General features: G+C 43.7%; 1 protein-coding gene across 1 annotated transcript in view; it reads left to right on the top strand.

Annotated features, from left to right (window-relative positions):
- The first annotated feature begins 7928 nt into the window (after positions 1 to 7928).
- AIFM1 (apoptosis inducing factor mitochondria associated 1) overlaps positions 7929 to 15034 on the top strand; it is a 35669-nt gene continuing 28563 nt past the window's right edge. The window contains exon 1 of the mRNA XM_004587692.3: positions 7929 to 8180. Coding sequence (XP_004587749.1) covers positions 8075 to 8180 — 106 coding nt within the window. The 5' untranslated portion in view covers positions 7929 to 8074. The remainder of the gene's footprint in view (positions 8181 to 15034) is intronic.

The following is a 15034-nucleotide window of genomic DNA, read 5'->3' as shown; positions in this document are numbered from 1 at the left end:
GTGCCTCTCAGGATGCACATGAACAGGCAGCTGGCATCAGAAGCACAGAAGAGCATTATGATGGGAGTTAGGCATCCCAAACAGTTTCCCTACATGACCACTGAGCCAAAGCACAATCCTCTTCTCTGTATTGAAGGCCACTGTCTAAAATTCATTTGTTTTTATTTTTTAAATATTTTAATCGAAAAAGAGAGAGATTTCATCCACTGGTTCACTCTCCAAAGGTTCCCAACAGCCAGGGCTGGGACAGGCCCAAACCAGGAGCCCAGGACTCCATCTGGGTCTTCTACATGGCCATTAGGAATCCAAGTACTTGGACCATACATAAGCAGGACATCAGATTGGAAGTGACACCCTGCTATGAGAAGCCTGCATCTCAGGGTTCAGAATTTGCATTCTTCTTCTTTTTTTTTTTTCTCTTTTAACATACTGGTTACTCAATACCATGTCAAATAATTCCATAACATTATAAAATGTTACTGATGTAATGTCAGGGCTTTTAATTGGTCGGGATGACACTCTGCCAGCTCTACCTTCAGACCAGAGATGACCTCCCCAAGAAACCGTTGAACTTATCTGGACAATAAGATGCTGGACTTTATGCTTGGTAGATGCTTGCAATGAAAGAATCTCAACTGAATTTGAACTGTGGTAATGCAACAAGGTGGACGAATCCACCATGGGGGGGTTGGGGGAGGGGTAGGAGGGAAATCCCAGTATCTATAAAACTGTGTCACATAATGCAATTTAATCAATAATTAAAAAGAATAAACTCCTTGCAACAAAAAATAAATAAAATACAAAACATAAAAAAAGAGAAGCCTGCATCTCAAGCACTGATATATATCTATAATTTTACATTTAACATATAATTCTATGCATATAGCAAAATATATTACTATTAACCATATATTAATATACACTCACAGGTCATATATTAATATCAACTACTACTTAATAATTTATTAGTATTTAATAATGAATTGATAGATAATAAGCAAATAGAAATGATTTATTATTGTTTCTATTATTGTTATATATAATTATATTGTATAAAATGACATACAACACATTGCATAATATATAATATGCATTTTATTATGTATATAATATATAATTATATTTTTAGTATTTATATATGTTAGTATATAGTCTAACTTATTTTATTTATACAAAGTGAACAGATATTACATATTTCACAATACAGATTTAGGAGCATAGTGATACTTTCCACCCACCTTCTCTCCTGCCTGAGTTCCCTGCCCACCTATTCCTTACTTCTATTATTTTAATTTTTTAAAAGATTTTTTTAATTGAAAAGGCAGATTTACAGAGAGAAGGAGAAATAGAGAGAGAAAAAGATCTTCCAAGTGCTAGTTCACTCCCCAAATGGCCACAATGGCCAGAGCTGAGTCAATCCTAAGCCAGGAGCCAAGAGCCTCTTCTGGGTCTCCCACATGGATAAAGTGGCCCAAGCAGTTGAACCATCCTCTGCTGCTTTCCCAGACCATAAGCAAGGAGCAAAATCAGACGCGGAGTATCAAGGATTCAAACCAGAACCCACATGCCACATGGGGTGTGTTGCCTGGAATGCCAGACATCTCACCTTTTTTTTTTTTTTTTTTACAGTATCATACTTTCATGTCACATCAATCACAGGCTTAATACCCCATTAGGAAAAAAATTCAACAACTAACAAGTAGGGGAAAAAACTCTAGTCCTCAAGACTATTAGCAAAGTTTGTAAATAACAATCAAATCTCACTTTTTTTGTACTCTGTGTACTAAATACCCCAAATCAATAAAAACATGACATTTGGTTTTGGGGGGGACTAGCTTATTTCACTAAGCATAATGGTTTCCAGTTGCACACATTTTGTTGCAAAGACAGGATTTCATTCTTTTTTATGGCTGAGTATCCCTAGTGTCTATACACCACATTTTCTTTATCCAGTCATTTGTTGATGGATGTTTGGGATGATTCCGTATCTTAATTATTATGAATTAAGCTGCAATAAACATGGAGGTGCAAATAGCTCTCTAATTCTTTTAAAGGATTTATTTACTTTTATTTGAAAGGCACAATTACAGCAAGGCAAGGAAAGACAAAGAGAGGGATATCTTCCATCTTCTGGTTCACTCCCCAAATGATTGCACCAGTTGGAGCTGAACCAGTCCAAAGCCAAGAACCTGGAGATTTTTCTGGGCCTCCCACATGGGTGCAGGGCTCCAAGAACTTGTGCCATCCTCCATTGCTTTCCCAGGCAAAAACAGGGAGCTGGAATGGAAGTGGAACAGTCACAACTCAAACCAGTACCCATATGAGATGCCAGCACTGGCAGGTGGAGGCATAACGTGCTATGCTATAGCACTGGCCCCCTCAAATTCTAAGGTAGAATAAAAGTGGAGGAAAGATAACTATTAATTAAATACATCCTATACAGAAAGCATAAAGAGGTTTTATCACCTTACAACTAGAGTTGATAACTTACTTAGATATATAAAATGTTGTATCTACATAATCAGATTCTTTACAAGTATGCTTCTTGCAAAAAAAAAAAGAAAAAAAAAAAAACAATGTCACTGGGTCCACCTTTATAAGGCAGATCCTTTGATTTCTGGAAATGTGGTATCTCAAAATAGGCAACTTGGGGCCAGCATTGTAGTGCAGTGGACTAAACTGCTGCCTAGAACAGCATGACAGTGACAGCCCAAACGGGCTCCAACTGTTTCCACTTCCAATCCAGCTTCTTGCTAATGTGCCTGGGGAAGCAGAGGACAACAGCCCAGTGCTTGTACTTCTGCCACCCACATGGGAGGCTCAGAGGAAGCTCCTGGTTCCTAGCCTCAGCCTGGCCCAGGCTGGGGCCTCTGTGGTCATTCAGGGAATGAAATAGTGAATGGAAGATCAATATCTCTGTCTCTCTCTGCATTTCAAAGAGTCTGTTTTTTTAAGGGCAACAGCTCTACTAAAAAAAAAATACTGTCTTTATGGATTGACACTTTGGGGTTGTCACTTGTATTTTTGGAATTTGTTCTGACTGCATTTTTTTTAAAAAAAAAGGTAAAACAAACAATTGAATTAAAAAGACAAGACTACCTTACTGCAACCACTGCAAAACAACAACAACAAAAATCAAAATAAAACACTAACATGTTGGGCCTGACACAGTAGCATAACTAGCAAATACTCTGCCCATGGCGCAAGCACACTATATGGCTGCCAGTTTTTGTCCCAGCTGCTCCACTTCAGATACAGCTTTTTGCTAATATGCCTGAGAAAGAAGCAGAGGATGGGCCAATTGCTTGGGACCCTGCATGGGTGACCCAGAATAAGCTCATGGTTCCTGACTTCAGAACAGCCCAGTTCAGCCATAGTGGCCATTTGGGGAGTTAACCACTGGATGAAAAATCTCTGTGTCTCTCCTCTCTCTGTAATTTTTCAAGTAAAATGCGTAAGTCTTTTCAAACAAACATGCTTTACACCCCTGTATTAATTGTGCATCATTAAATGATTGCATTTTGAAAATAGCTATTTCCTTTTTCTTTAAAGATTTATTTTTATTTGAAAGGCAGAGTTACAGAGAGGAGAGACAGAGAGAGATCTTCCACCCATTGGTTCATTCCCCAAACGATCACAGTGGCCAGAGCTGAGCTGATCCGAAGCCAGGAGTCCGGAGCTTCTTCTAGGTCTCCAATGTGGGTGCAGGACCCTAAGGACATGGACCATCTTCCAGTGCTTTCCCAGGGCATAAACAGGCAGTTGAATCAGAAGTCACACAATCAGGACATAACCAGTACTCATGTGTGATGCCGGCACTGCAGGTGGATAATAATATTGCTACATCACTGCATTGGGCCCCGAATATAGTAATTTTCATAGGTACCTGATTATCATGATTTTAACAAGCACCTTCAAGCTTCTTTTTACATATGATTAAGTTTATATTTAACCAATCCATTTTTTTTTTCGGGAAATCAACGTCTGCAACATCTTTAAAATATTAAAGTCACTGGTACTCTGACATCATGACTTAAGCCTCTGCGTATGGCATCGGCGTCCTATATGGGCACTGGTTCAATTCCTGGCTGCTCTGTTTCCAATCCAGCTCCCTGCTAATACTCCCGGGAAAGCACTAGAAGATGGTTAAAGTGCTTGGGCCCCTATACCCACGTGGGAGATCTGGAAGCAGCTCCTGGCTTTGGATCAACCCAGTTCTGGTTATCACAGCCACCTGGAGAGTGAACCAGTGGAGGGTAGATCTCTTTGTCTCTCCTTCTCTCTGTAAATTTGACTTTCACATGAAAACAAATAAATCTTTTTAAAAACTAAAGAAATAAGACCCAGTGCAGTGGTCTAGCGGCTGAAGTCCTCACCTTGAATGTGCCGGGATCCCATATGGGCACAGGTTCTAATCATAGCCACCCTGCTTCCCATCCAGCTCCCTGCTTGTGGCCTGGGAAAGTAGTTGAGGATTGCCCAAAGCCTTGGGACCCTGCAACCATGTGGGAGACCTGGAGGAGGTTCCTGGCTCCTGGCTTCAGATTGGCTCAGCTCCAGCCGTTGCAGCAGCTTGGGGAGTGAATCATCAGATGGAGGATTTTCCTCTCTGTTTCTCCTCCTCTGTATATCTGACTTTGCAATAAAAATAAATAAATGTTTAAAAAATTAAAGAAATAAATTTCACCTAATTTTAGAATTGACATCTTCAATATTTATGCTTCAAAGCAGCTCTGAGTAAGTTATCACTAAACACCTGCACTTCTGAACACTGAATGATTTTGTTTAGCAGGTAGGGAAACACCAGATCATTTTCACCCACCAAAGACTACTGCTTCTTGGGTTAGATTTCCTAAAACAGGTAGTTCCTTACCTCCATTCCATAATGTGCACACACACACGTGTGTGTGTGTGCGCATAACTTCATCATGTACAGGATAAGGCCAAGGGCCACCAGCATGGTGACACAGCAGGCTAAAGCCTCTATGAAGGAGCAGAGAGTGTCTGTGGACTAGAGGCTTGTCACAAGCCAAGAACACCTGGTGTGATGGCTTATTTTAATGCAACCAAGTCTCAGTGTTAACTCTTTGCTGTCTCACTCTGGTTGTAACCCCAAGGGTATCTCCTCCTCTCTCCCTTAGTTCAGCTTGACTGTTTTTCTTCCCTTTTGGCTTTCAAGTTTAACTAACATAGTAAAACCAACGCTGCAACATTTTGGAGGTCCCAGTCAGAGGGCAGTGGCCATTCTGAGCTTCAGAACCTGGCTCAGTAGTTAACCATGGCTAATTTTTTCTGTAGTAATGCCTGGCCACATGTAAAGGACCAGGTAGCCTGATTATCTCTTCATGGACATTACAACTTTTCTAAATCCTCTGGGCACAGTCTATGAGTTCTGAATCTACTCCAGCTACTAAATCTTTCCTTTTCACCTGTGTGCCTATCATGAAAATTCCCTCTGTTAAAACTGACACTGGACCTACATATACTAGTAAAAATGTTATGGAGTGCAGTGATTGCTCCTTCACCTCTCCTTGTATACTCTTCCCCCCACGTCCTAAATCGGCCAGGATGTTGGATGCGGATGAGTCCAATTAGTCTTTTTAGCTACAAGCCCAGTTCCTGTTCCTGCCCATCCCAATGAGCGCCAATTAACTCTTTAACTCACAACACTTAGGTATTCGCTTCTGCCCACCTGTGACTCACCTATTACCTGAGAGGAGAAGGTATTGCATTCTTGTGTAACCACTCCCCTCACACACCCCTTTAAAAGGTCCATGAAGCTGGGGCTCACTCTCTCTCTTTCTGGTCAGGTGTTTCCGTTACTCTGGCACCTTGATTCTTGCCTGATCCAAGACAGGTAATCCCCTGAGCATGGTCCCTGTATACTTCTTTGATTGGACTTGTGATCTGTTTAGTATGTTCTGTTAGCATGATCCCTGTATACGTCTTTGGACTTGTCATCTGCTATCTTAGTATGTTCTGTTATCACCAAGCTTGGTTAATAAAGACTCCTTACTAAAACCTTAGACATGTCTGGTGTGATCTCACTCACCCCGTAACAAAAACTTCAAGACATTGTCTTTGGAGTGGTCCATCCTACACACTTCAGCTATTCCTTATAGCCCTCAGAAACAAACTTATTAAATGTACACATCACACCCTAAAAAGCCACAATATGACCCCAAAGTGTTTTTGTTGTTGTGCTTTGTGTTTCAGGCCAAATGTTTTCCTGAGACTCTTAGTTAAGCATCTTGTTGTCTGTTCGATCAATCCTGACACCTCTGCCTGTGGCACCGGCATCCCATATGGGTGAAACTTTGTATCTCAGCAGCTCCATTTCCTGTCCAGCTCCCTGCTTGTGGCCTTGTAAAGCAATAGAGAATGGCCCAAAGCCCTGGGACCCTGCACCCATGTGGAGACCTGGAAGGAGTTCCTGGCTCTTGGCTTCAGATCAGCTCAGCTCTGGTCATTGCAGTCATTTCATCATTTACCAGGGGATGAAGATATTTCTCTGTCTCTCCTCTTTTTGTAACTCTACTTTTCCAATAATAATAATAATAATAATGTTTTAAAAATAAGGCTATATCTTTTACTAGTTCACATATAGCTGTCCTTATGCATACTTCCTCATATAGTATGTACTTTTTGTCATTTTTAAATTAGAGATCTTTTAGTTTGACAAATAGCATGGTACTTTCTGTAGGATGCATGACAATATTGGTTCTTTTCGACTTCCTATCACCTTTGTGAGGTTGGCAGATGAGAAAAGTCAACATGCTTTGTCACTGAAAGGTTACCTTTGGTTACAACGCAGCCAGCGTCTGCAGTGTCAATCCTGCTCCTCCACTGTATGGATTTCAATATCCACCCTTGAGACAGAGCTCAAACAACAGCTCTTGCCTGATGAGCTTTTGATCTTCCTCAGTGACTCCATACTCTCCTCTCTGGCTCTGGCAGCAGGTCACATACTAGCCCCACATTTAAGTGACAGGCATCATGTCATCTTCCCAAGACAGCAACCGCATGCTATATTTTTCATAGCCGCCAGAGCCTCTTTCAGTCCAAACATCCATTGCTGAAAAAATAAACAAAAAAACTTGTTTAATGAATACATAACCCCAATCTTTGAGAATGTCATGTATGTGTCACGTGCAGCACACTGACAAAAAATGATTCGCAATCCAGCTTGTCTTTCGCACCTTTTCTACTCAGCAGCTCATCCAACTGCTCCCACAACTCTGAAAGCCCTCCTTTAGATGCCTCGTACAAAGTCTGAGAAGCTCCAAGTGTGGGTTTTTTCGCCAGCATCCTGCTCTTTCAAGCACAGAAGCTGTAACAGCAGGACCCTGCAGCAGTGCCTGGCTAGGAGCTTCTAGGCCACAGAATTACATAACGTAAAAGGGAAACGACGGCAGAGTGCGCGGCCGAGGCCGTTGGGGTGGGACAGTGTGCCTTGTAAAAGACGGAAGTACACGCCGGATTTGAGAAGTCAGGTGGCCCAGCCAAGCAAAGTGGACTCTGGGAAGAGAATCCAAAGGCTTAAGAGTCTTGTGACCTTAAAAATGACAGCGTACGGTGTGAAGCGCTATCGGCGGATCCCGTTACACACAGCGGTACAACACCAGCCACAACCACTGAGAAAAGCGGCTCTAGGAATCAGTTCATATACCTTCCCAACCCAGCCACCCAAGCCGCCGCCACCGACTCGCGAAAACGATACATGCAGCTCCAGGGCGCGCAGGCGCACACCCGAATCGGGGCGGGGGGGCGGAGAGGGGGTACCTGTGAGCAGGCGGGCAGCTAGGCGCATGCGCAAACCGTCTCCGCAAGTAGCCCAATCGCAATGTGGCGCCCAGTGAGACGCTTGCGCAGTAGGCCTCCGCTCGCGAGCCCCCCCTTCCCAGTCTCTAGCCGGCCGGCCTTGCTGTCCAATGCCCACCCGGGACTGGGAGGAGGAGCTTGCGTAGTGTGCGTGTGGAAGGCGGGGGCGCGGGCCCGGCGCCGTGGTGTATGACCCATCTGTCGGTGCGTAAGAAGAAAGGGAAGGAGGAGGGCCGGAGTAGCGGTGGCCGAAATGTTCCGGTGTGGAGGCCTGGCGGCGGGGACTTTGAAGCAGAAGTTGGTGCCCTTGGTGCGGACAGTGTGCGTCCGAAGCCCGAGGCAGAGGAACCGGCTTGCAGGTGACTGACAGATCCCAGGTTAACCCCCACCTGGATGGCCAAGGGCTTGGGCGCCATAGGCTCCCCTATGCCTCCCAGGGCTTCCTCCCCCCTCCCGCCCCTGGATAACTTAAAACTGTCACTTTCGTGTGAATTTCGAATCCGCAGGATCCAGACCCTGAGTTTTATAAGCAGAGGAATCGGCTCGGTCCCGCCGACCTGACCTTCAAGCAATTTGAACCCAGTAGTAGGCTTAAGGCCTCTCGGTGCTGTACAGTGATACTAGAACCGCTGGCCATCTTCTATGGTCGTGGCCTCCCTGCCACACGCACCGGGCCTCTTTAGCGCCACGTGGTCCGGTAGACTAAGCCATTTGCCTTTGGGGAGACTTTAAATAGGACCATTAAGCCCTATGCCTAAGTTTTCGTATGTAATTGAGGATATTACCCGCACTCAGCTTTGCAAACATCAGAGGTGATCCTCAGATTTGAGTGCCTCCTGCAACCATCGCTGCAGTACTAGTAAAAGTGTCAGGCTATTGGGCGCCAGATCCTGAGAAAGAATGGTGCAGAATTCATTTTGAGATTCCCGGTCCCTGCCAATTCTTTGTGGTCTTTCAAGCTTTCAAGGAGAGACACTCACTGCAGCGTGCGTTGAATTGAATCTGCTCCTCCCCTCTCTCCATGAAGTTGCAACATCAAACTTTTAGAGCTGGAAGGTATTTTGTGGTAAAGTTCAATCCACTCCTTTTACAGGTAATAAACAGACAGAGAGAGGTAAAATGACTTGCTCAAGGTCACATAGTTAATTAATAGGTTGGGCCCTGGCTAGTTTGTCTCTAGCTGCTAGTCCCCTTGCTACAGCTCAACATTGCCACCCAAAGTTGGACCTCAAAAAGTTAACAGTGAACTCTGTTCCCTTCCTAATAATTATCCTGTTGTTCCCTTCCTAATAATTATCCTGTTGTTCCTCCAATTAACCACAAATTTCTCCGAACATGGCTGCTTTTTAAATTTATTTATTTGTTTGAAAGATACAGAGAGAGGCAGAGAAACATAGTTTCTGCCTGCTGATTCACTCCCCAAACGGCTGCAAGGGTTGGAAGGGGTGAGGCCAAAGCCAGGAACCTTGAACACCATCTGTGTCTCCCACGTGCCTGGCAGGGCTCCAAGTACTTGGGCGGTCTTCTGGTTTCCCAGGCCAGGCACATTGGCAGGGAGCTGAACCAAAGGTGGAACAGCTGGGACTAGAACCTGTGCTCATATGAGATGCTAGTGTAACAGGTGGCGACTTCACCATCTGTATCACACCCCTGGCCCAGAGCCTGCTGCTTTTTCAATTCACAGGGTGTAACAGGGATAATGGGTGATCCACCTGTATGATATATGATTTTTAAAATCAATAATCTGGGCCCGGTGTGATGGCCTAGCGGCCAAAGTCCTCACCTTGCGCACAAAGAGATCCCATATGGGCACTGGTTCTAATCCCGGCAGCGCCGCTTCCCATCCATCTCCCTGCTTGTGACCTGAGAAAGCAGTGGAGGACGGCCCAAAGCCTTGGAACCCTGTACCCGTGTGGGAGACCTGGAGGAAGTTCCTGCCTCCTAGCTTCGGATCGGCACAGCACCGGCTGATGTGGTCACTTGGGGAGTGAATCATGAGACAGAAGACCTTCCTCTCTGTTTCTCCTCCTCTCTGTATATCTGACTTTGTAATGAAATAAATCTTTTAAAAAATCAATAAACTTTGAATGTCTGCCATAGGACATTTGCATTTGTAGCATCAGAAGTTACCCTTGAGGGCCCAGCGTCGTGGCCTAGTGGGTAAAGTCCTCGCCTTGAAAGCCCCGGGATCCCATATGGGCGCCGGTTCTAATCCTGGCAGCTCCACTTCCCATCTAGCTCCCTGCTTGTGGACTGGGAAAGCAGTTGAGGACAGCCCAATGCATTGGGACACTGCACCCGTGTGGGAGACCCGGAGGAGGTTCCGGGTTCCCGGCTTTGGATCGGCGCGGATCGGCGCGCATCGGCCTGTTGTGGCTCACTTGGGGAGTGAATTATCGGACGGAGGATCTTCCTCTCTGTCTCTCCTCCTCTGTGTATATCTGGCTGTAGTGAAATGAATAAATCTTTAAAAAAAAAGTTACCCTTGAGATGTCTAAGGTATGGAGACAACTTATGGGTGCTTTAGAAATAGAAAAGATTTACTTTGGACTGTTAGAGTCTTTGAAAGTGTATATATGAACAGTTTTTCCTGTTGCTGTGGGTCAAAAAAATGTTTCCTGGCAACTATATGAGTTATGTCCTGGAACATAAAAACACCTCCTCCCTGCTTTTACACTGATGTCCCCAGTTTGAGCTGTAGCACAATGCATTAAGCCACTGCCTGCAGTGCTGCTGTCTCATATGAGTGCTGATTTGAATGACACCTGCTTCATTTCTCATGCAGATCCCTGCTAATGTTCCTGGGGAAGCAGCAGAAGATGGCCCAAGTGCTTGGGCCCCTCCACCCATGTGGAAGGTCCAAAAGAAGCTCCTGGCTGCTGGCTTTGGGCTCAGCAAACCTTGACCATGTGACCATTTGGGGAGTGAACCAGAGGGTGGAAGATATTCTCTCCCTCTTTACTCTCCCTCTCTCTCTCTCAACTCCACCTTTCGTATAAATAGCTATTTTATAAACTGATGACATCAGTAGATGTCACCTATGTAGGTTTTTACTGCATTGAAATGATGGTGCTTTGTGCAACCTGCACAGAACTTTACAGAGAAATTGAGACAGCCAGAAATTTTTCATTCATACTGGCCTTTAGAGCATATGTGCTCATTTTGCTTAAGATTCAGAACTTTAAAAAATATATATTTATTTTTTATTGAAAAGGCAGAGTTACAGAAAGGAGAGTCAGAGATCTTCCGCCTGCTGGCTCATTCCCAAGTGGCCGCAGTGGTGGGAGCTGGGCCTATCTGAAGCCAGGAGCTTCATCCAGGTTGCACATGGTTGCAGGGTTTCGAGGACCTGAGCCATCCTCCACTGCTTTCCCAGGTCATAAGCATGGAGCCGGATTGAAAGTGGAGCATCAGGGACACAAACTTGTGCCCATATTGTATGCAGGCACAATGGCACCAGCCCCAAGACTCAGAACTTTTACCAGCATTTTGAAGTCTCACTAAAAATCTGATCAAATTAATATGCATGTGCAAAGCTAAATTGATTAGAAATTTTAACGTGGTTAGTGACATTGAAACTACAGAAAAATACCAGCTCTTCCCCCCCTCCCCAGTTGCATGGCTTTGTTGAATGTACTGTAGAAAATATTCGGCCTCCGTAACATATGTATCCATTGCTCTGTATACAGTTACATATTCTTTGGCCTTGCACCAACATATAACATCAATTGCCTTTAATTTCCATCAGAAATAATGGTACTCTCGTTTCAGAAATGAACTCCATTATCTGACTTGATTACTAGTCACTTTACATCTGATTTCCTTTTTGCATAGCAGCTGTCATATGTTTTTACAGAGATGGGAAAGAGGCAATGTTCATACATTGTTTTCCCTCCCTGACACCCCCAGTTGTTTGCTAGGATGTTGACACACCTGCCTCGAAGTTGTCTCATCCACATCTGTCACCATTGTCAAGTTTATTTCATACCATTGTAGCTGCTAGTTAATTTGTTTGGATTCTCTGCCTCCTTCCGGAAACAACCTGAGCTGACTAATAGGCACCACTCTCTGGGTGCATTCAGCACTGAGGAACAGATAGGTTAGCTAATAGAGCTTTATCTGTTCCATAGTGTCTTATTTGGTCACTAAACATCACTCTGCCCATTTTCCAGACTGAGCACTGACTCCCTGAACTGGGATTCAAATGTTGGAACAATTTTTTCTTTGAAATCCTTCTCACTTTTATAAAGATATCTGTCTGTCTATCTATCTTGTTTTTGAAAGGCAGAGTTAAAGAGAGGGAAAGACATAGAAAGGTCTTCCATCTGCTGGTTCACTCCCCAGATGGCCACAACAGCCAGGGCTGGGTTAAACCAAAGACAGGAGCCAGGAGATTCCTCCAGGTCTTCCTCATGGGTGGCAAGGGCCCAGACACTTAGACCATCCTCCTCTGCTGTACTTGCTGCTTCATACGGAGCTGAATTGGAAATGGAGCAGCCAGGAATTATATAGCATGTTAGTGCTCAGGCAGCTACTGAACCTGCTATGCCCCACTGCTGGCCCCACCATTTCACTATTTTTTTTTTTTTTTAAGATTTTACTTATTCTTATTGCAAAGGCAAATATAAAGAGAGGATGAGAGACAGAGAAGATCTTCCATCTGATGTTTCACTCCTCAAGTGACCGCAAAGGCCGGAGCTGTGCCGATTCAAAGCCAGGAGTCAGGAACTTGTTCCAGGTCTCGCACATGGATACAGGGTCCCAAGGCTTTGGGCCATCTTTGACGGCTTTCCCAGGCCACAAGCAGGGAGCTGGATGGGAAGCGTGGCTGCCAGGATTAGAACCAGCACCCATATGGGATCCCAGCACGTTCAATGCAAGGACTTTAGCTGCTAGGCCACCACGCTGGGCCCTCACTTTTTTTTTTCCAAAAGGGAATTTAAGTCTCCTTGTGGACATGGATACAGAGTCTGTAGACACTGCCAAATGTCACCCCTTTTTTTAAGCTCAGAAAATGAGTCTTCCTCCTACTCTTGCTACTTAAGGCATTTCAGAAGAAAAACTTTGGCAAATCATCCCTTTATGTGGTCAGTTAACAAGCAAGATTTTCTAGAAACATTTAACTTTTTGACACCTTTGCTACGCATCTTCATATTCTAGATTGTTTTCAAAAGTTCCCAGGCCATATGTATCCATATCCAGTGGATTATTGAATGCGGACATGTTGCAGACTCTCCAGGAAGGATCCTGGGATCTGTGTTTCAGGAAGCCCCTTGGTGGGATTCATTGATCAGGCAGGTTTGGGAATGCCTACCCTTTCCCTATCTGTTCCTCTGGCCTAAGGATGCAGAGACCACATGGAGTGACCTTGAGTCACTTGCAAATTTGTGTTACACCCATTTTCATAAGAAAATGAGTCGGGTACAAATTCTACCCTTGCTGACTGGGATATTACCTAAGGACAAGCGTTACATCCTGTGTGTCATGTATTTTCCCCCAACATCTTGCACAGTCTGTGGCTCATGGAGAATTCTCAATAACTGAATGGTAGGACTGTGAAGGACTTTGCGGAATAGAGTTCAATTTCTTTTGCTATCATCTGAATTATTTTTCCCTTTGCACTTTTTCATTAGAGGAATTCATACTGTACTACAGTTATTTAGACTTTCATTCTTCCAAAATTCCAGCATTGATACTACATAAACAAAAAAGCTAGCAAGGTTAAATAATGGTGAGGGTTTCTTTTTTTTATTATTATTATAAAGAAGCATCCGACTGCAATGGACCAAATAGGCTTATCTTGTTCTATATTTTATCTGTTGAAAAAATTGACTTGACACTAAGGAAGCAGTTTTCAAAAGCATGTAGGCTTCCTAACCATTTGGGATTCCTAGGTGGCTCATTGTGTGGAAAAGACTTTCTGGGAGTGTGAAAAGAGAGGTTTTGAAACCTGCAACAATGTGCTTGTTAATGTAGATACTGTTCCAGTGTTAATCTGCAGCGGTTAGTGTTACTAATTTATTCCTAAGCAACATGAAACAAATGGGATTCAGCAAAAACTCTGCAAATGCAATGCTCAGTCAGTATCAATAGAATTGGAAAGAATTTCTGTTCCCTTCCTTAACTCCTTAATTCCACAAGTAGATTTTGAGCGAAACCAACTATGGATCAGACGCTGTGACCCAGAGCAAATGGCCTCATTGAGAGGTAAATTGTAGGCATGAAGGAGAAGCTGCAGACTGTGTATGTGCCAGCTGGGCCACCTGTGGAAAATCTAGAACAAATCTACTGGTGCAGTGCATGGGAAGTCAGGGAGGCAGTTGGCTTTCCCCCACATTGGAATGACAAGTGCAAAGGCAGATTTCAGTCACAATGCAAACATTTCTATCATTTGGAAGCTATGACGAGAAAGGTGTGAGAGTAATCTGTTGGGTAAAAACTGAAGGGGAAATATGGGCAGCAATACAGTGTTTATCTTAGTACCATTTATAAAAGTGTCTTAATCTTTCTTTTCTAGGTGTAATTTAAATGTTAACCAATTTATTTTTTAAAATTTATTTACTTTTAAATATTTTTTTTCTTGCGGGTGAAGCAAAACCTGCTGAACTTTTCTGACATCCACGCTTTGTTTTGTCAGCTTATAAAAAGCAAGCAAAAAAAGAATAAACATATCAGTATTGAATTAAGACAACGTTATCGCTTCTTGGCCTTTTGGCTAAGATCAAGTGAATTAAGACAACGTTGTTATGATATTTATATTTTAAGATCTAGGTATGGTAGCCTAGTGGCTAAAGTCCTCACCTTGCATGCACCAGGATCCCATATGGCCATCAGTTTGTATCCCTGCTGCTCCACTTCCCATCCAGCTCCCTGCTTGTGGTCTGGGAAAGCAGTCGAGGACAGGCCCAAAGCCTTGGGACCCTGCATCCGCATGGGAGACCCAGAGGAAGCTCAGATCAATTTAGCTCTGGCATTTGTGGCTACTTGGGGAGTGAACCAGTGAATGGAAGATCTTTCTCGCTGTTTCTCCTTCTCTCTGTTAATCTTTCTAATAAAAAAAAGTCTTTTTTTAAAAGAAGATCTAAGAGGAAACAAAGAGTTTTATATAAAATGTTTTTAGTGTTTATTTTCAGTAAATGGACCCAGGAGGTAAAGGTGGAGGACAGACTGAGTTCGCCAAACTGCTTACCCACATGGAACTTTCTCTGATTAA

This window comes from Ochotona princeps, chromosome X, assembly GCF_030435755.1.
Source record: "Ochotona princeps isolate mOchPri1 chromosome X, mOchPri1.hap1, whole genome shotgun sequence".
Taxonomy (NCBI): Eukaryota; Metazoa; Chordata; class Mammalia; order Lagomorpha; family Ochotonidae; genus Ochotona; species Ochotona princeps.
The sequence above is the reverse complement of the archived record's forward strand: the minus strand, read 5'-3'. Positions and strand labels throughout refer to the sequence as shown.